General features: G+C 38.6%; 4 protein-coding genes across 5 annotated transcripts; 3 read left to right on the forward strand and 1 right to left on the reverse strand.

Moving 5' to 3' along the window:
• Positions 1-617: 617 nt before the first annotated feature.
• On the forward strand, positions 618-3,134 carry LOC117929906 (glyceraldehyde-3-phosphate dehydrogenase 2, cytosolic-like). Its single transcript, XM_034850349.1, has 11 exons — positions 618-727; positions 817-917; positions 1,012-1,127; positions 1,220-1,319; positions 1,427-1,573; positions 1,939-1,999; positions 2,091-2,188; positions 2,276-2,418; positions 2,511-2,594; positions 2,689-2,778; positions 2,871-3,134. The coding sequence occupies exons 1-11, from the start codon at positions 700-702 to the stop codon at positions 2,914-2,916; spliced, it is 1,014 nt and encodes a 337-aa protein (XP_034706240.1). The 5' UTR covers positions 618-699; the 3' UTR covers positions 2,917-3,134.
• Positions 3,135-4,728: 1,594 nt separating this feature from the next.
• On the reverse strand, positions 4,729-7,738 carry LOC117930884 (prohibitin-3, mitochondrial). Its single transcript, XM_034851653.1, has 2 exons — positions 6,797-7,738; positions 4,729-5,005 (listed from the first exon to the last, which is right to left on the reverse strand). The coding sequence occupies exon 1, from the start codon at positions 7,650-7,652 to the stop codon at positions 6,801-6,803; it is 852 nt and encodes a 283-aa protein (XP_034707544.1). The 5' UTR covers positions 7,653-7,738; the 3' UTR covers positions 4,729-5,005; positions 6,797-6,800.
• A 175-nt stretch (positions 7,739-7,913) lies between these two features.
• LOC117930885 (54S ribosomal protein L37, mitochondrial-like) lies at positions 7,914-13,252 on the forward strand. 2 transcript variants are annotated; one of them, XM_034851655.1, is made up of 3 exons: positions 7,914-8,065; positions 11,222-11,639; positions 12,547-13,252. In XM_034851655.1, the coding sequence occupies exon 2, from the start codon at positions 11,231-11,233 to the stop codon at positions 11,627-11,629; it is 399 nt and encodes a 132-aa protein (XP_034707546.1). In that variant the 5' UTR covers positions 7,914-8,065; positions 11,222-11,230; the 3' UTR covers positions 11,630-11,639; positions 12,547-13,252. The 2 variants fall into 2 exon arrangements, with proteins under 2 accessions (XP_034707546.1, XP_034707545.1); XM_034851654.1 differs by having other exon boundaries at positions 7,915-8,065; positions 12,542-13,252.
• Positions 13,253-14,588: 1,336 nt separating this feature from the next.
• LOC117930883 (delta-latroinsectotoxin-Lt1a-like) lies at positions 14,589-18,850 on the forward strand. Its single transcript, XM_034851652.1, has 2 exons — positions 14,589-16,413; positions 17,132-18,850. The coding sequence occupies exons 1-2, from the start codon at positions 15,706-15,708 to the stop codon at positions 18,464-18,466; spliced, it is 2,043 nt and encodes a 680-aa protein (XP_034707543.1). The 5' UTR covers positions 14,589-15,705; the 3' UTR covers positions 18,467-18,850.
• Positions 18,851-19,460: the final 610 nt, after the last annotated feature.

Below are 19,460 nucleotides of genomic sequence, written 5' to 3' on the forward strand. Positions count from 1 at the left end.
GTAAGAAATTTTTAAAAATGATTTATTGTTTTTAAAAATAAAAACTTATTTTTAAATCACATAGCCAATCAGACTCTTTGTTCTTCTACAAGTTACCTAGTTTGTGATTCCATTTTCAAACTTAAATTCAAGCCACCGTCTCCATTCTTCACAAATGCCTTGTGCTTGGTGGAACATGAGAATTGAATATTTATTAAATAAAAAATATTATGGAATTAATTTGATATTATATCAAACAAATCGTTCCAATAAATCATTCAACAAGATTCAGATTCAAAACAATAAGACTTAACTAACAAGTAATAAGAGCATTTGTAACATTTTGTACTTGACGAGGGTAGAAAAAGTAATCTTCCTTACAATAGTTAAATTCTTTTAAAATTTAAAATACGTGGAAAATCTAGAATAAAAAAAAAAAAAAAAAAAAAAAACTCGCATCTTCCCCATTCATGGTGGTTTAAGAGTTGAAAGCAGTTATGAGGAAATAAGATGATTTTACTATGTCCACCAAAATACAAGTCGTACGGATACCAATGCTAAGGCGATGAGCCCGTGGAAATCACCGGTTATGCATCCACCTGGCCTCCCATTTTCTTTTATATAAACACCCCTCCTTCCTTCTCCTCACCACCTTGCCATTATTCTCTCTCTGCATTCCATATTTGTCTTACGCTTCCTCCTCTCTACAACCCACCAGCTATGGCCAAGATCAAGATCGGAATCAATGGTATATTCAAAACTTCTCGATACTTGTACATTTTGCTTCATCCCAAGCAATGCCCCTCAGTTGATTTATTTCTTGTTGTATTGATGAAGGATTTGGAAGGATTGGTCGGTTGGTTGCCAGAGTTGCTTTGCAGAGAGATGATGTTGAACTTGTTGCTGTCAATGATCCTTTTATCAACACTGACTACATGGTAATAAATTCCCTTTTTGTTTTGATGTATATATGTATTCATGATCCTATTCAACAGTCTCTTCTGCTGACTATGGTTTGTTGATGTGTTGCAGACCTACATGTTTAAGTATGATTCTGTCCATGGCCAATGGAAGCATCATGATATTAAAGTGAAGGACTCCAAGACCCTTCTTTTTGGAGACAAGGCAGTTACTGTTTTTGGCGCGAAGTAATGAGGACAATTCTCTTCATGTTTCTTTTGGATGAAAAGGGATTTAGATCCTCAGTTGATGATGTTGTCTTCTTTCTTTCATTGTCTAGGAACCCTGAGGAGATCCCATGGGGTGAGGCTGGAGCCGAATATGTGGTCGAGTCCACCGGTGTTTTCACTGATAAGGACAAAGCTGCCCTGCATTTGAAGGTATGAGAACTTAAAAAATATGAATCATGTTAGATTTGGTAAGTGGTGGGTGAGTTTGGGTGATTTTGAGGTTGATGGTTGGATTCCGTGGCCTAAATTATAAACAGGGTGGTGCCAAGAAGGTCATCATTTCTGCTCCAAGCAGTAACGCTCCTATGTTTGTTATGGGTGTTAACGAGAAGGAATACAAGTCAAATATTGACATTGTTTCTAATGCTAGCTGCACGACCAACTGTCTTGCTCCATTGGCAAAGGTAGCTTTCAGAAAATAGTTCAAGTCTCTTAGGGTGATTGTTTTTTTAGTTTTTTGTTGAAAGTAATTTGATTTCAGATTTTAGGTTTGTTTTTCTACTTTTTCATGACTTATTATAAACTTTTGATGAATAGGAAAAGTCAAAATATTTGATTTTTTCTAAATAGAAAAAATTATATACTGATTTTTTTTACTTTTTAATGCTTAATAGAAATAAAATATTACAAAAACAAATAGTTTAATACTTAATACTATTAAGTATTAAAGTTTTATTTATAATTAAGTTAAAAAACAAATACCACCTGCAATTGAGCCATTGACTGAATTTTGATCCTATGTTATGCCTCTTGAAATAAATTTGGACAGGTCATCCATGACAAATTTGGTATTGTTGAGGGTCTTATGACCACTGTCCATTCCATCACTGGTTAGTGGGATGTTGTTTATTTTCCTTTTCTGTTTCAAAGTGGTGAGGATTTCTTTATTGATTTGTGGTTCTATGGCCCTATGTGATTCAGCTACACAAAAGACAGTTGATGGACCATCAATGAAGGATTGGAGAGGTGGCAGAGCTGCCTCTTTCAACATTATTCCCAGCAGCACTGGTGCTGCAAAGGTATTAAAATGACCTGCATCCATGGATTCAAAACCAATCTTTTGGTTATCATAAACAGTAATACGACTAATATGTCTGTTTGTGAAGGCTGTTGGGAAGGTGCTACCAGCTCTGAATGGCAAGTTGACTGGAATGGCTTTCCGTGTGCCCACGGCTGATGTCTCAGTGGTTGATCTCACTGTGAGGACGGAGAAGAAGGCCTCTTATGATGATATCAAGGCTGCCATCAAGTAAGATAACGGAAAATTTGCTTGAACTTCCCACTTCCCATGTGCACATTTGCAGCCATTCTTATTAACTCAACCGTCTGACTCTCATTCAGGGCGGAATCTGAGGGAAATTTGAAGGGAATCCTTGGTTACACTGAGGATGAAGTGGTATCAAGCGACTTTTTGGGAGACAGCAGGTGAGGCAAATCTTGCAATAATGTCTTTGCCTCCTCTTCTTCAACATTTTGCTTATTCTGCAAATGAATTGTATGATCAACTGTCCTTTGGCAGGTCGAGTATTTTCGATGCCAAGGCTGGAATTGCTCTGAATGAAAACTTTATCAAGTTGGTCTCTTGGTATGATAATGAATGGGGTTACAGGTAATTTTCACTAAATGCTCATAATTTTAAGATAGAGTAGATGAATTGCATTTGGCTGAATCGTTTGTTTGTGGGTGTTGTGTCTGTTGTAGCTCGCGCGTGGTTGACTTGATCAGGCACATTGACTCCACAAAATGAGGAGTTTTGGACCCAGAATTTTCAGCTCAGCAAGGGCTCATGAGAGATGATTCGAAATAACAGTCTTGGGGATGAGATATATTACATTACACCAAGACTGGTTATATCCAGCATGCTGACTCTTCTGATATCTACGATCCTACCATCTTTTTTAGTTGTATTGGTGTCAAACGGAACTTGAGATTTCTTACTAATAATACCGGCTTTTTCTCCTTTTATTTTTTTGCTGCAAATGGTTTGGATTTTTGGAAATATTTGGGTTTTTTTTTCTTATTACGGGGTAGCCGCTTTGAACCCTTTATTCTCAGTTACAAGAACTTATGACTTATGAGCAACAATGCTGATAAGTAGAAAGGCATTTGCAGACTCTAATGACCTCTTCTCGGTTGAAAGGCAAGCAGAAATGCATATAGAAACCCCGCATAAACAGAGGCATAACAGATATGCACAAGCTTGTGAGTATATCTTCAGAGTCGCTTGCCTGGTAGCACTTCATTCAAATAATCCAGTCTCTAATTCTCCACCCTCCATGCTTTTTGTCCTTGCCCAATTCACATTATGGATTTTTCTTCATTTTAGATTGTCTTGAACTTGACTATCTATGAATTGTTGGGTTCACACATAAAGACAAGTAAATTAGGAAGCGTGGTATGGTGTAGCTTGATAGGAGTCCAAGGGCAAACCAAGGTAAGTCAAAGGAACGACATCCAAACCTACAACCAAACAAGTTGGCCAAGCTCTCCACCCCTAACACATCTTCAACAAGGATCATTTTCACTCTCATGTAAATTTTTTTAGTATCTCAGATACTCCACATTCGCTTTACAAGAGAGAAGAGTATCATCTACAAATGAGAGGTGACTGACTTCCATTCCATCTCCCTCTCTTCCATTTCACTTTAAGCGCAATCAAATGCAGCATATCACCCTTTGCAATCTGAAATTCATTATATCTTCTACTCGACATTTTTAGGATTAAACACCAAAAACGAGGGATTGGGGCTGCATTCCATAGTCTCTCCTTTGCTGGAAAAGTCGTAAAATAAACTCCATAAACTGGGCCAATTTTTCGAGCAACCATCTAGAAATTCTTAATTGTGAGAGGTAAATCCTATCATGATATTATCATCACAGATGACAGATCTTTCAAATTTTCTAAAATCTGGCAAGATGTTTTTCAACTACCTTGTTTCAAAATATTGTGAAACCCGGAATACAAATACTTTACCAAAAATGACATCCAGACCTGTAATCTGGGGAGGAATTGCTCATGGTGGCTTTTCAATGCCAATTTATGATCCAAAAAGGCCTTATTTAGGACATGGAAAGAACATTCTGATTTCAGTTCTTTCAATCACCAACAGTTCTAATGGGAATATGGTCAATCCTCCAGCAAGAATTGTTTGGATGAAGCTTCTTCCTAAGAAATATTAAGGCTCTGCTTGAATCCTGACAACAGCATCGTTTTCAAATTAACAAAATGGTATGGTATAATCTAGCAGTAAAAGTTCGGGAGGATAATAGGAAAAAATAAGACAGCCAGCTCTATGAATCAGTCAAAAGGAATGTCCATACCAAGGGATCCCTATAGTGCTCGTCTGTATATCCTAGAGTGTATCACCAGACATGGTCATACCCACATAACCAACTGCAATACATGGACAAGGTTGCCCCAACATCAGTTGGCATGATTAAATAGAGTTTTGGACCTTCACTACTATGCTATCAAACAGATGAAATAGAATACTGACCATCATCACAAGGCTATTAAACCAATGAAATATTAAGAAAGAATGAAGCAACAAGACTTGCATTTGGCAAAAAGCATTCAATCAATTTAATTGACTGGCAAGAAACAGAGGATCGTGCTCCAAATGTTTAAAAACTGATGTTTACATCTTCAGCATCATTGTAAAGGGGGGTTTCCAAATTATATAGTTTCAACTATTTATTATGTTCAGGTGATTGTGATCTAAGATGTCTACCAGCACAGAAGAAGAAGAAAAATGAAATCATGCATTGAGTGGACCAAAATATACTAAACAAAATTCACTTCAATCCCGGGTTGGATCATGCTGTAAATCAAGACCCTGCAAACAAAGAAAAATAAAAAATCAGAATCTTCAATCACAAAAAGAACTTAAAACATAAAGTGTTTCACATTGAGTGGCATCATGAAATGTGCAACCACATGGAAAAACTAAATTCCAACATCATGATAATGAATAAAAGGACAGCCATCTATAATATTTTTTGGCAATGCAGTACATCTTGATCCTGTCCCAGAAGGAGAAATTACTATAGTTATTTTAAACCAATTTTCCCTTGCTTTACAAAATTCAGTCCTACCGATGAAACCGTCTCAAAACATTGAAGTTAAAGGATTCAAAAAAGGAACTTCCCCACTCCAACTTAACACTGGCACAATAAATATTGTCAACTAAGCAGGTAGATTATCAATTCATTCAATGAGTTTCCACGATAATGTTAGCTTCGGGCAAAAATTACATCTAAATGAAGCCAATATATATCCAACATGCTATCCTAGATGTATTGATGGACCCTAAGATCCCATAATTGAAACATGGAAGGTCAAATCAAGTAAAACATAGGATGTGAATTTATAAAAAAGTCATATACCCTGTGCATGCAGAGGGCCAATGAATGCGAACAGAAGGTAATCATTATCATAAACTTAAGATAAAATTAGGAAACTGATACACTGATGCAGGTATGCTTGGTAACTATATTTAAAACTATTCCAAATAAACCACTAAATCCTTTGATTAAGTAAGGATCAAATCATGCATTACACCAAATGAGGAATCTACTGACTCTTGCAAATGGAGTTAGAGAGGTCATATCAAGTTAGTAAAACTGTGAATTTAACATTATACTCAAACATGATATTCTACCCACCCAATGATCTCCATCAAATAAAAGATTTGAATAATAATTAACAGGAAGATGCTAAATATTGTACAGAGTAGCAATATCAGCACAAACGGATCTCCATTTCAACATATCTATTTCAATCTGTCGGTGCATTAAGTGCACAAATAATGAGAGGGTCCCTTTGAGATTTGAGTTAAGTTCTTTGAAATTGACCATGCTTAGCGAAAATTATCATGACTCTTAAGGCACTACAAATTGTGCCACACAAAAACAATGTCAAAACCAGCAGTCCTTTTAAAAGGCACGCTTAAAGCACGCCTAGGCTCAAGGCGCCATCACTCCCAAGTTATAGTGCCTTCTATGCGCCTTATTGCAAAGGCATGCCTTGTTGGCTTTACTCTTTCTTTTAAACACTTTTCTTTTTTAAATTTATATAATTTTACTACTTTTTTAATGAATGCTTCTTTTATATGTTTCAAATCTTAAATTTTTTATTGATTGGATTAGATTTTGAATCATATATTACAAAATTGATGGGTATCCTTAGTTGCATTTCACTTCACTCATGCATGCGCCTTCTGTTGCGCCTCGCACTTCAGCTATAGTAGACTGTTGTGTCTTAGGTGACCGCTGCACCTTTTAAAACTATGGTCCTCACCATTCCATCTTTCATCAGTTCAAAATAACCAAATCAGACAACTTGGCCAAACCCATTTCTATCATAAAATCTTCACACGGGCTCCATCTTCAAACAAGTAATTCTAAATTGTGTGATTGGAAAATGTCAGTTTAATCCTCTTATAATACATTTCCCAGGGAAGAATTGAAGAATAAAAGAGATTAAAGAAAAAGGGTTCAGTAGAAATAAAACCTAAGTTGCTTGAAGTAATCAACTGGAATCTGAGCAATAATAAACATAGAAAACATCTAGCAATTTCGCATACGAAATTCAAGTTCAATAGGAAAAATAAGAAAATTGAGTTCACCAGTTCAACGCCCTCCCGCAATAGTAGGGTTCAGCCCCAAAAGCATGTTGTTCCCACCAGGCAAGTAAGCCACATTGGGTGTTTTCGCCAGAGTAGCTGCAATCTCCCTTGAAGCCTCAATCCTCCTAAGCTCAATCAACCCCATTCCTGCAGCAGCAGTGGCATCCGAGATGAGCTTGGCAGACTCGCTCTCACCCTCTGCCCGAATAATTGCGGCCCTACGTTCCTGCTCCGCCTTGGCCACTACAAACTTGGAGCGCTCCGCCTCCTGCTGCGCCACCTGCTTCTGCTCCACAGCCTTGGAGAACTCTGCCCCGTAGCTCAAATGCGTAATAGCGACGTCATCCAGAACAATATTGAAGTCCTTGGCCCGGCGAATCAAGCTGTCGCGGACGAGAGCCGACACATGTGGCCGGTCCGTGAGAAGCTGATCCGCGTTGAATTGAGCAACGACGGCCTTCAGAACCTCATTACCGATTGAAGGAAGGACCTTCTCGTCGTACTCCAAACCTAAGGTTTTGAAAATGTAGGGGAGGCGTGAGACTTCGGGGCGAGAGAGGACACGGAGGGTGAGGTTGACCATTTGGAGATCCTTAGTGCCGGAGACGGAGGAGAACGTGTGGGGGCGGGTGCGAATATCGAAAATATAGGGCTTTTGAAGCCATGGCACCAGGAAATGGGTGCCTTCGCCGATGGTGTCGTCGATCACACCGCGGAAACGGTCGAAGAGGACGGCGCGTTGGCCGCCGTCAACAGTATAGAGAGAGGCGTTCAGAACTGAGGCAGCGGCGCCTAGCCCAAAGGCGGCTCTGGCGAGGTTCGTGAGGAAGGAAACTGCTGCTTGGCTGCTGCCCATTTTCCAGCAACAAAAGAAGGCTCACACACAGAGAGGTTCGAGTGGTTAGGGTTTAGCGTTTGGGACTTGCCTAAAAAAAACCCTAAACCCTTACCTTGACGGAGGGGGTAACGCCCTGGGTCTGGGCCGACACTTAAAAATATTTCGATTGCAAATGCCAAATGGGCTCGATGGCTGTTTAGTTCAGTGGGCCACACTTTTAAATTAGAGGCCCAAAGGTTTGTAGGTGGTCCGCTCCACGACTTGTTTAATGTCATTTGTTACATTGGGTCCGTTTGGTGGCTGAGAAACGGAAGGAAAAAGAAATGAAAACTCAGAATCCCTCTGCATAACATTAGTAACCCTAACTTAGCCGGCAATTCATTCTCGAAGGTGTCATTTCTTGTTTTCTTTGCTGCCTCTCGTCTCTCTAGGTGAGTGGTCGTCTCTCCTCACTTTTGTAGGAACTGGGGTTTGGCATGCGGCTTTCGGGTTTTGTATGTTTAGTTTCTTTGATGGTTATGGAATTTGGGTTTGGAACTGGTTGTTTGAGGGTTCCAAATGAGGATTTTGAAATGGGTTTTGTTAGAGTTTGAAATCAATGGTTTGGCTGTGACTTGTGCTTGCATTTCGTATGGGCTAGGTTTTTGAAACAAAATTGTACTCATTCAAATTTTCTGCCTCTGTCGCTCTTCTCTACGTTCTTCCATGCCTCAATTTCTTCCCCAATCTGCGTGTCTAGCTCTTTCTTATATTTTGATTTATAAATCCGCCTTTTGGGTATTTCAGATGTCAGGATTTTTAACATATTCATGCTCAATCTGAAGTCAGTAATTTTTGGGGTATTTCATATTCTGCAATTTCTGCTGATTCTTGCGTAGTTGCTCTTCATTATCATGCCATTACAGCTAACATCATGCCATTGCCAATAAATCTTGAGAAATATTTTATTTCTATAATGTTGCTGAAATGGGTTTTGGAGTACTTTGTGTGATATGTAGTTACTGAAATGAGGTTTTGGAGTACTCTGTGTGATACGTTTCTGAATTGAATGTGTTTTGGTTGCTGAAGTTCTTGTTATTTGAGCAGTATAAAATTTTAGCTTTTTCATTTTTTGATGAGGATTTCACAAATTTCATGACAGACAGTCATGCTTTTTTTTTTTTGGTGGGGGGTGGGGGAGGAATGGTTTGCAAGATTCAGCAATAGAGGGCAATGATATTTTGATAAAATGAGTGGAGGGAGGGACAGAAACCAGCGGTTTGTGAAGATTTTGTGTGTGTATGTGTGTAAGATACCATCGATGAGAAAAATAACATCTAGGTGTGTTATTGAGATGTTATTTTTGGGGGTAGGGTTATGACTTATAGGGAGACTTGATAATGCAGTAATCTCACACCAATAGAGATGCATCACCCTAAAACTTAACAAGAGAGTTGATCATTTTTCAGTAGCATGGACTTGAAAAATGTACACCTCATTTACATTTGTATGGGCTTATTGTGATGGATCCTTCCTAAGTAGTGACCATATGAAATGAAATAGGTATGAGAAATGGACCTTTAATTTTGTTTTGAAATTCTCTATTTCTATATTTTAAAGATATTAGAAAATTACTTGTTTGCTGATTTTATTTTTGCCATTGCCGAATGCTGGAAAGAAAATGGCAAAGTCATGGTCACTTTATAATTTTTAACATATTCAAATGATGGAATTGGAGTCCTAGAAACCTATCTCATTCCTGGGTACCAAGGAATGTGAATGGGATACTCATTCCTGCTCTGTGATTTCAGCCACCAAATAGCTAACAAGGTGGTGTTAACTCTACATCTGTTATTTTGTTTGAGGAGTTCATATGTGAAATAGCTCAACATCTATTATTTTTTTATGTTACATGAACAATTACAACCTTAAAATTATCCTTTTTCCCTTTTACTTTATTTGTTGCTTTTTGAGTGAGCACTCACATCATAATGAACATACAGACCATGGTTTCAGTCTTTGAATCAAATATTTATTTACTTTTATGTTCAAATTGTTGGTAAATTAATTTCTTGAGTTTGTTCTTGTCCAATTAATGAATTGAAACCTTTTTGCTCTACCGTTATGTCCTTGTTTTCCTCAATTATTTTCCCAAATGCATTTTGTGTTTATCTCTTTTGGATATGTTTGATATTACTTGCCTTGTTTTATTCTTTATTTGATTGTTAAGCTGTGAGCTGTTACATCCTTAGCAGTTACTTTATGGTTGGTTTCATATTCAAAGAATAATTGGATGTTTCTTAGGTCTTTCCTATGGGTGATTAATCCACTATATATAATCTGCTATGAGGGGATTATAGCCATTCAAGTCTTAAACTATTTCTCAGAGTTAGTTTTATCTCTTTGTGTATGCTATTCTATTGTCTAAATTTTTTAAATTGATTATGGCTCCTTAAGAACACAACAGCTCGTGAAATATTTCTGATCAACTTTTTTGAATAGGTCAAATAAGACATCTATTCAAATATCTTCAAATAATGCATTAGTCACTTCTTTTTCCTTTCTGTAAAGCTAATTTACAAAATGTTGCTTCATTGACCATGTAGAGCAGACTTATTTGAGCTGGATTAGTGCCTCATTGAGAAGACAATAATTTGATTACTTTTTATCAATTCTTTTTATTATTATTATCATTTTTCTTGATGAGTTAAAACTGAATGTGAATGATGTTGCTGAGAGGTTCTCCTGCTTCCTCTTGTCTCATTGCTGTTGGGGAAATATCTTGCTGAGAGATGTTATACTGTTGCACTTAATATCATTTAATTTATACTTTTTGGAAAACATAGTGTTAGAATTGGATTATTGTTTTCATTACCTGCCTCTTCCTCTTAGCCAAATAGCTTATTTGCAGATGCTACAGAGGGTATATTGAAATTTTTATCCACCATTGAGATCTTTAGTATAGTAGGCTTCAATGGTATGGGGATTTTGTTATCATCACCATTAAATTCGGCTAGGGTTTGCAATGGCAAAATTGCCCTAGTGGATGAGGAGCCAACTTGCTCCATTGCTGGGCTTGAGTTCAAGCCCACATCGTTCCACCAAAATTTGCACCAAAATCAACTAAAACATTGTAGGACGACTGACTCAAATTTACCAATTACTAATTACCTTAAAGGCCAGACAAAAAATGGATGAAGTTGCAACTTGCTTTTGAAAATTTACCAAGATCATGCCTTCCGTTGTCTCTTTGAAAATTTAGTGAGTTTATAATGGAAAAAAATATAAGGATGTTGCACCAATTTTAGTTTCCAAGCACTCAGGTAGAGTGGAGAAGGAAAGATATATGTAGGAGAATACCATCTGAAGGTTTCCTTTTTTCCTTTTGATTGTCCATGGGAAAAGGTACTTCAGACTGATGTCTAGCTCATTGCTCACATTGGGGAACCTTTTTTGAAAGTAAATGTTGAGCTTACATCTGACAATTTTCTCTTAGAGGTCCTGTGAGGAACATTGGGAGTTGATGCTGGTTTTAGCTTCTCTTTGGCATATAGAAAACAACTGCTTATGTGCATTATTCACTATAACCATTTCCATCAACCATGCAGGGAAAAGAAATGACAATGAACCGCATCAAATCAGTGAGAAGTATCATCATCACAAGGGAGGCAGTTAGGCTTGTGGGCTGCAGGACATTTGCTGTTGGTGGTAAAGCAAAGAAGGGCTCAAAAGGGGGTGGGGCCAGCGATGCTCCAAAGGCATCAACTCTCAGCAAAGAAGTCAAGTCTACTACAACTGTTGGTGCCAATATTCTGAAGGATGGCACAGATCCCAAGGTCCTGCCTGACTCTGAGTACCCTGATTGGCTGTGGCACCTGCTCGATAAACGTCCAGCATTGAGTGAGCTAAGAAGGAAGAGTGTAGAAAGTCTCTCTTATGAAGCTCTTAAGCGTTTTGTTAAGCTGGACAACCGAGCAAGGATCAAGGAGAACAACAATCTTAAGGCCAAGAACTGATCAACAATCTGTAAGTGGCATTTTGTCCCTTTTAAAATATCTTATCTTTATATTTTTGGATTCCTTTTACCGATTTGACTAGCATGTGAGGTGATGATGAAATGGAATTATGGAGAAAGTGGATATGATTTAGCAGATCTCTGTAGCTAATAATGCTTTTTCTTTCCTTTTTCTTGTAACAACCACTCATGCTGTTTGGAAGGGGCTATAATTTACCATGTTTGATGGTGGAAAAGATAAAAACAAAAGATTTTTTTTGTCCCTTAGAAGCACAGCAAAATCCTACCATGACATTCTCTTCTGCTGCACATTAATGAGGCTAGTGACTATTGTCTTTTATCAGAGAATTGATGCATCAGCACTGTTGTTCCTTGAGTTCCTATTGCTTTGCCCAACCCATTATGGGGATTCCCGCCCTATTGCTGCTTTGTAGTCTACACAGTGGTATCTTACAAAGTGGTGGATTTGGGGTATAAATGGGAGTAGTCTTGCATTTGAGTTGAACCTTGAACTGTTGATGCTATCTTTGTAATTGCTGAACCACTATGCACATGGCAATATCTTTTTAATTGCATTGTCATGGAGGCAGAAAATTGTTATTAATATCAAACGACAAGTATAACTTATCAAAAAAAAAAAATATATATATATATATATATATATATATATATATATCAAAGGACAAGTATAATGAGACTACACATAATTTCAAGACTTTTGTAGAGCTCTTTTTTTTTTAATTTTTTCATTTAAAAAAAAAAAACCCTTTCAGCACTACAGGTCGTAAACTAAAATTAAATGGCCCAAATTTTCTTTATTAATTTTAATCTTTTCTCTTTGTAATATTCTTAGGAGAAGCAAGAAGATTTTTCAGTAGAATCAATTAATTGTTGGGTTTCTGATTGCTGGCAGGGCAGGGCCACACAGGTGCTTACACAGCTTTTGGGTCTATGATTTGATGTCTTATTGGAATAACATGGCTGGTGCATGGAATGTGATAGAGAAAGCTTACTGGTCTAGTCAGTTGGGCCCTAGTCTTGACATTGCCATTGAACTAAATAGGTGGAAGCCACCTCCCATTGTCTCCCCCACCCAACTCAACAACGGTGGGGTTGAAGTTTATCCTTTTGTAGATTCACTGAGAAGTTAATGATTTTTCCCTTTTCCTCCTTTCATCATCCACTTGCAGGACCCCATGTTCGCTTGACTTAGCTTGTTACCCCAATTTCAAGCTCTTGTGATGAAGTTTGTCGGTTTACTTACAAATTGAAATGACTGTCGTGATGCATATGGTCAGGTGGTCCAGATTCCTGATGGCCCATTACTTAATAGGTAGATTTAGCAAAGACATAATCACACTTAGTTGAGCATACCTTTCAATCTAGCCCCCTACCGGGACTGACTGACTGGTGTGCTAGAGAGGAGACTGTACGCCTTGCTTTATGGCCATGTGAAGATGAGGGAGGCTTAGTGGAAACAGAAAAAGAAAAGGTGGAAGGAAGCAGGAAAATCATGCAATCAGGAAACTGAAATTTGACATCCAATGAATTATTATTGCTTAAAGCATGTCCCTCTGTTACATCCTTTTGAATGCCATACTTGAAAAGTTAAAGTTGCTTCTCACATGGGTCTCCTTCACTTTTCATGTGTCTATGTTTCTAACCTTCTGAGCACAGGCTTCCATGTGCAATAATCTTTGTGCTATATTTATTGAACATAGGCATGCTCTATGTGAAACCTTACTGGATAGTGGGTACAATACACATAGCATGTAAGACATACGAATATCAACTCATAATAATAGCTTAAATGAATTCATTATACCAAGTTTTTATAACAAATCATATTGTGCAGACACAAAGATGGATTAAAAGGCAAGCATGTTGGAAATGACATTGCAGTCAATTTTCAAGAAGAATTGGTGGTGGGATCAAAGCCTTGGATCAGAATTCCTTCATAAATTCATTAGTCCACAATTTTTCAACATCACATTCCATGATTCAAAGTACCGCTGCATCGAAGTGGTGTACATATGATACAAGCATGCATCAGCATCTTTAAGATATTTGCCTCACTGGGCTAATGATGATGCTCGGTATGGTCTCTTCGTCAGTGCTTACCACAGCCGAAAATAAAGACTACAAATAAATAAAGAAAAGCCATCAATGGGATATCGTCCTTGTTTGGATTTGATCAGCGGAAGACGGAAGAAGGTCGGAAGTTTTGATGATGACCAAGAATGGGGCAGGCAGCTGATGAAAGACTAAGCCTTGTTTGGAGTAACTTCTTGGTTTTTCTTGTTTTGAAGCTGAAATCAAAACCATAATTTTTAAATTAAACATGAAAGAATTTCTTTTTGAAGTTTCAAATACTTTAAACAAAATTAGTCAAATAGTCACAAAAACCTTGTTGAGCTTAAAATAGAGTTTTTGCCTTCTTAAAAATTCATCTTAACAGGGTCTAATTCTTTCCCAGCAGAAGTTCACGTAATTCCACAACCATACTGGTCCTACATGGGATGAAGCTCCCACATTTGCCGCACAGCGCAGGACCATGCCTGTGGGGTGGAAACCTCACCCACATTAACATCACAAGCCAAAAGGTGGGTGGTGTTGCACTTGTCATACATGGTCACAACTAAAAATTCAAACTTTAAACAAACCCATTTAAGTATAATGTCATAGTCTAACCAGAAGATCACATGGTATTGAAACTAAGACCTTTCAACATTAATTCAAAAGCTAGGTGGTTTGACCTAACAAACTATTTTCATGTCTTCGATGGGTTGGAGATTAGGTCGGCAAATGGGATGTGGGTTGCACAATTCACCGCCCATCCTATAATTTCTATGAGCATTCTGATAGTGGAAATGTAACTCCAAGGCAAGGGTGTGTGCACAGTGCACACCTCTCTTTCTTTACGCATGTTCCCTCGGATTCATCTGGGTAAGACTGTGTAACCTTTATTATCACCCAAGACTATCAGTTATAAAGGCAAAACCCTCATTCACACACTCATGACTCATTGGCATACAAGATTAGAGTACAAGCACTCTTTCTCTCTCACACACATAAAAAGATACACCCAGATATCTCCATCATGATGTGTCCATCTCCAACACCCTTTTGCAGTTAAAAGAAGGAATCTTGACTTTTTGTAATATTTATTTCTAAATTCTAGTATTTTGTTCTCCTTCTTCATAAACATCCAAAAACCTGTCAAGATTCAAGACCCTCTTCAGTTCTGTCTTGTTAATTGTTTCCTTCTAAAGCAGTTCTTATTTTGGTCTTCTAGCTGTATTTTTTCCCTTAATTACCAACTTTTTCCTTGAGGGGCCTTTTTTTCCATTTTTTTTTTTTTTGCCTTTCTGGGGATTTTTCTCCTATGGACAGCCAGCATCATGGCTGTCGTCTTTCTTCCCTCTAATTTCATCTAGTTGATCTTATCAATTATTTCTCCCTATCATTATTACCAACTGTAGCGGGGTGGTCTTTATTTTTCCTTTGTTGTTTATAGGTTATTTTTCATTTTCTGCCAGAGATCTAATGCGTCTTGCAGCAGGTATTTCAACTGCTTAAGGGAGAAAAACTTCGGAGGATTCTCTTCTGTTGTCTCTTTGTGTAAGCTTCACAAGGTGTTCTTTACTTATCCAAGTGGTTATGTTCTCTCTCAAGTTGAAATTTCAGGAGTCTTCGTTGTCGGCCGACCCCTCTTTCCCTCTCTTGTAAACTTGCTTCTCATTCCATTTGTTCTAGCCTTGTTTTTGGGTCATGCTTTATTCCTTAGAACTCAATACGCCCTTTTGATATTCTCCTCAATGAATGGTGAATTCTAGGTGATTACAGAGTTGTTGCAATTTTCTCGATTGCATTACTGACTGGGTTTTCGTTTTTCTAGATATTTATCTCAAAAAAAAAAAAAAAGGACTAGAATTGGCACAGCTGATACCAAGCAGTTGGGTTATAGCTTTGTTCAGTTGGATTTAATTGGATCCCAAGAGGGTTGCTAGTTTTCTTTCCCTGAAAATTGGTCCTCTTTGTTATTATCTTCCTCTGCTTTTGAGTTTTGTGCTCATAATGCCTCCTTCATACTTTCCTCTTCGGTGGGAGAGCACTGGTGATCAGTGGTGGTTTGCTTCCCCCATTGATTGGGCTGCTGCAAATGGCCACTATGACTTGGTCAGGGAGCTCCTTCGCATTGACAGCAATCACCTTATCAAGCTCACCTCACTCCGCAGAGTTCGCCGCCTTGAAACTGTGTGGGATGATGAAGAACAGTTCCATGATGTTGCTAGGTGCCGCTCTCAGGTGGCTCAAAAGCTACTTGTCGAGGGTGAATCTAAGAAAGGAAAGAATTCTCTCATCAGGTCTGGCTATGGTGGATGGTTTCTATATACTGCTGCCTCAGCTGGAGACTTGGGTTTTGTTCAGGAACTGCTTGAAAGAGACCCTCTTCTTGTTTTTGGAGAAGGAGAATATGGTGTTACTGATATACTTTATGCTGCTGCCAGGAGCAAGAATTGTCAGGTTTTTAGGCTTGTTTTTGATTTTGCAGTCTCCCCAAGGTTCTCCACCGGCAAAGGTGGAGAGCTGGAGGAGCAAATTGGGGAGATCCCTTCTGTTTTTAAGTGGGAGATGATAAATAGAGCTGTTCATGCTGCTGCCAGAGGGGGAAATTTGGAGATTTTGAAGGAGCTCCTTAGTGATTGCTCAGATGTTTTGGCATATAGAGATATTCAAGGATCAACTATCTTACATGCAGCAGCTGGCAGAGGGCAAGTTGAGGTTAGGCTCCCACTATTGTCTGCTTATTTACAGTTTCAGCTTTTCTATATGCCATTCTGCTCCTAGTTATTCCTGCTTTTTGGCTAATATAATTTGATATCCTGAGGTGCTGCTGTCATGAAGACAATAGCAGTTTAATTGACTAGTTTTTGTTTCCTATATAATCATTGTTAAGATTGGTGATGAATCAAGATCTAGGATCTTCACTGTTGGATTTAACTTGTATGGTTTGGTTGATGGAGTTTTGAGAGTCAAGAAGAAAAGGGTATGAAGTTGGAGAAGCTGGTTAAGCTCATGTCTACATTGGATTTATTCGGCTCACCGTATCTTTTTTCTTTATCATCTAAACTTTAATAAATGATTGTGTTTGCTGACTGATTAGAGCACCTACTTTTTTAATCTAATGTTTTTGTAAGGTCTATTGGTTGAATGGGATATATTTAATTTGTTCATAGTTCATGATACCCATATTATAACTAAACAAGTCCTGACTAAATCATGTCAAGATCAAGCAAGTTTACTTGTTAGGAAAATAAGGCTATGAAATCATCTTCCATTGACACACTGAAAAACTAGGAATCCTGTTAATTTTCTAGGTGCTCATATCCATTATTGTCTATATCCTCTTCAGGATTGCACATAAGGAGGAGGTTTCTTTTTTATTTCATTTATTGAAGTAGATTGGTATCTAAATTTGCCGATCTTCCTATTTGTGCAGGTGGTTAAAGAACTTGTAGCATCCTTTGATATCATCAACTCAACAGATAATCAAGGCAACACGGCATTGCATGTTGCTGCTTACAGGGGTCAATTAGCAGTGGTTGAAGCCTTGATTCTTGCTTCTCCCTCCTCCATCTCCTTGAAAAACAATGCTGGAGAAACTTTTCTCCATATGGCAGTGTCTGGTTTTCAAACCCCTGGATTCCGAAGGCTGGATCGACAGGTTGAGCTTATGAAGCAATTAGTATGTGGAAAAGTTTTCAACATGGAAGAAGTCATCAATGCAAAGAATAATGATGGAAGAACTGCTCTTCATATGGCTATCATTGGGAACATTCACTCAGATCTAGTGGAACACCTGATGACTGCACGCTCAATTGATGTGAACATGCGTGATGTAGATGGCATGACTCCACTTGACCTCCTTAGGCAACGGCCTCGATCAGCATCTTCAGAAATACTGATCAGGCAGTTGATTTCTGCTGGGGGAATCTTCAGTTGTCAAGATTATACTGCAAGAAGGGCCATTATTTCCCATTTAAAGATGCAAGGTACTGGTGGAAGTAGTCCTGGAACTTCCTTCAGTATCTCTGACACAGAAATATTCTTGTGCACGGGCATTGAGAATGAGTCTGATGTCAGCATGGATCAAGGTAGCGGAGGACTGAGTTCATATTCAGCTGACACGAGTCCATTTGAGTCAGCCCTTGAGAATCCCAACTCATCAACTTATAAGAAAGCAAATACGGTAAATTATGCAGCACAACGCCTAAAAAGCCTCCTTCATTGGCCACGGGCAAAAGAGAAAAAACCAGAGAGGTTCAAGAAATTGGGAGATGACAATTCAGTGGAGTCACATAAGAAGGGGAGCAATTTGGATGAAACTCCAACCCCACTGCGGCAGAGATTTTCAAAGCCCCCAGCACTGTCCAACAACAAACGAACACTCGCTGTTAGGAGCAATCTAGCAAGCCCAGTTGCCAAGAAGAAATTTGCTTCAGGGTTAAAGCATGGCATCATGCAGTCCATGCCCCATATAACCATTCCAGGTCGATCACGCTCAAGTTCATTCTCAAAATCATCAATTTCCTCACCTGGTTCATTGGATAAACAAAAGGGTATTTATGTTGAGAGCGATTCAGGGAGACCGTCCAGCTCCAATCAAATATTTGCCGATGGAACACCAAATTTGATTCACAAATCCGGATCAGCTAATAAGAGGCTGATGAACCAGTACTTCTGTTTTGGCGCATCAGGCCTCTCTGTGAAAAACCCAGTCACCAGACATCAGCACAACCAGACTTACAAGCGTTCTGTTCTATCAACAGCTTGATCCACTCCATGACAGATATGGGTCGCAGGATGATTTGGCTATCAAAATGAAAGCAAACAACTTCCCAGACCCATGTGTCTCCATTAGTACAATAGAAGGTCAAGTCCCACAGCTAGTTGTTAAATACTTCTGCTTTTCCTTACATGTTTGTTTGCTTAGTGTGCTTAGAAATCTACTCAGTTGTAATCGATCATCCGAATCATGCTTCAGCGTAATATTCTGAGACTTCACTACGAAGAAATGTAATATTCAGTGGTGACAGCAGTAATTGGGTACCTATGAACTTCAATCTGCACCAATGCTTATATTGGATGATATGACTGCTGATCTACAAGATAATAAAGGCTTGATCTGTTTCCATGGATGCAGATAAAATGTCTTCAATTGTTGGGCTGTGTAATTGACATATCATATCGTTATCTATATTCTTGTAGGCCATGATGTCGCTAGAAACATCTCACATGGATGCAAAAAATGTCGGTATTCTACTCATGGGTAGCGCGCAGCATCACAGCGCCTCGAATTGGCTTTTCAATCCCAGATGCAGTGGGCTCAAGGCCAGTCAAACCCAGAGTATATTACTCTGATTGAGCCACACCAAGCGAAACTTTGGGGTGTAAAAGTGGCAGGTTGGGCAAGGGCTGGGCTTGGCTGCCCCTCCACGGCCCAGGAAACCTTGGGCGCCAACTTGATTCTGAGCAGCTTTATTAAGATTAGAAACGCCAAATTGATTCTGAGTGGCTTTTTCAATACTAGAGGAAAATTGTGCAAAGACATGCAATTTTACTAGCCCGAGGGTGCTTGTTTTCAGGGCCAGGGAGGACGAGGGATTTAAGGGTGGCAAAGTTTGTTACAATTTCTCCAACATGACTCGAACTTAGACATGTTTTTCACAGGTTTAGGTTTAAATATAATCGTATTTGAGTCAAATTCATATCAACTTCAACCTCAGTAAGTCGTTTCTAGGTCTAATGTATATAACATAAATTTGATT

This window comes from Vitis riparia, chromosome 14 (genome assembly GCF_004353265.1).
Source record: "Vitis riparia cultivar Riparia Gloire de Montpellier isolate 1030 chromosome 14, EGFV_Vit.rip_1.0, whole genome shotgun sequence".
NCBI lineage: Eukaryota > Viridiplantae > Streptophyta > Magnoliopsida > Vitales > Vitaceae > Vitis > Vitis riparia.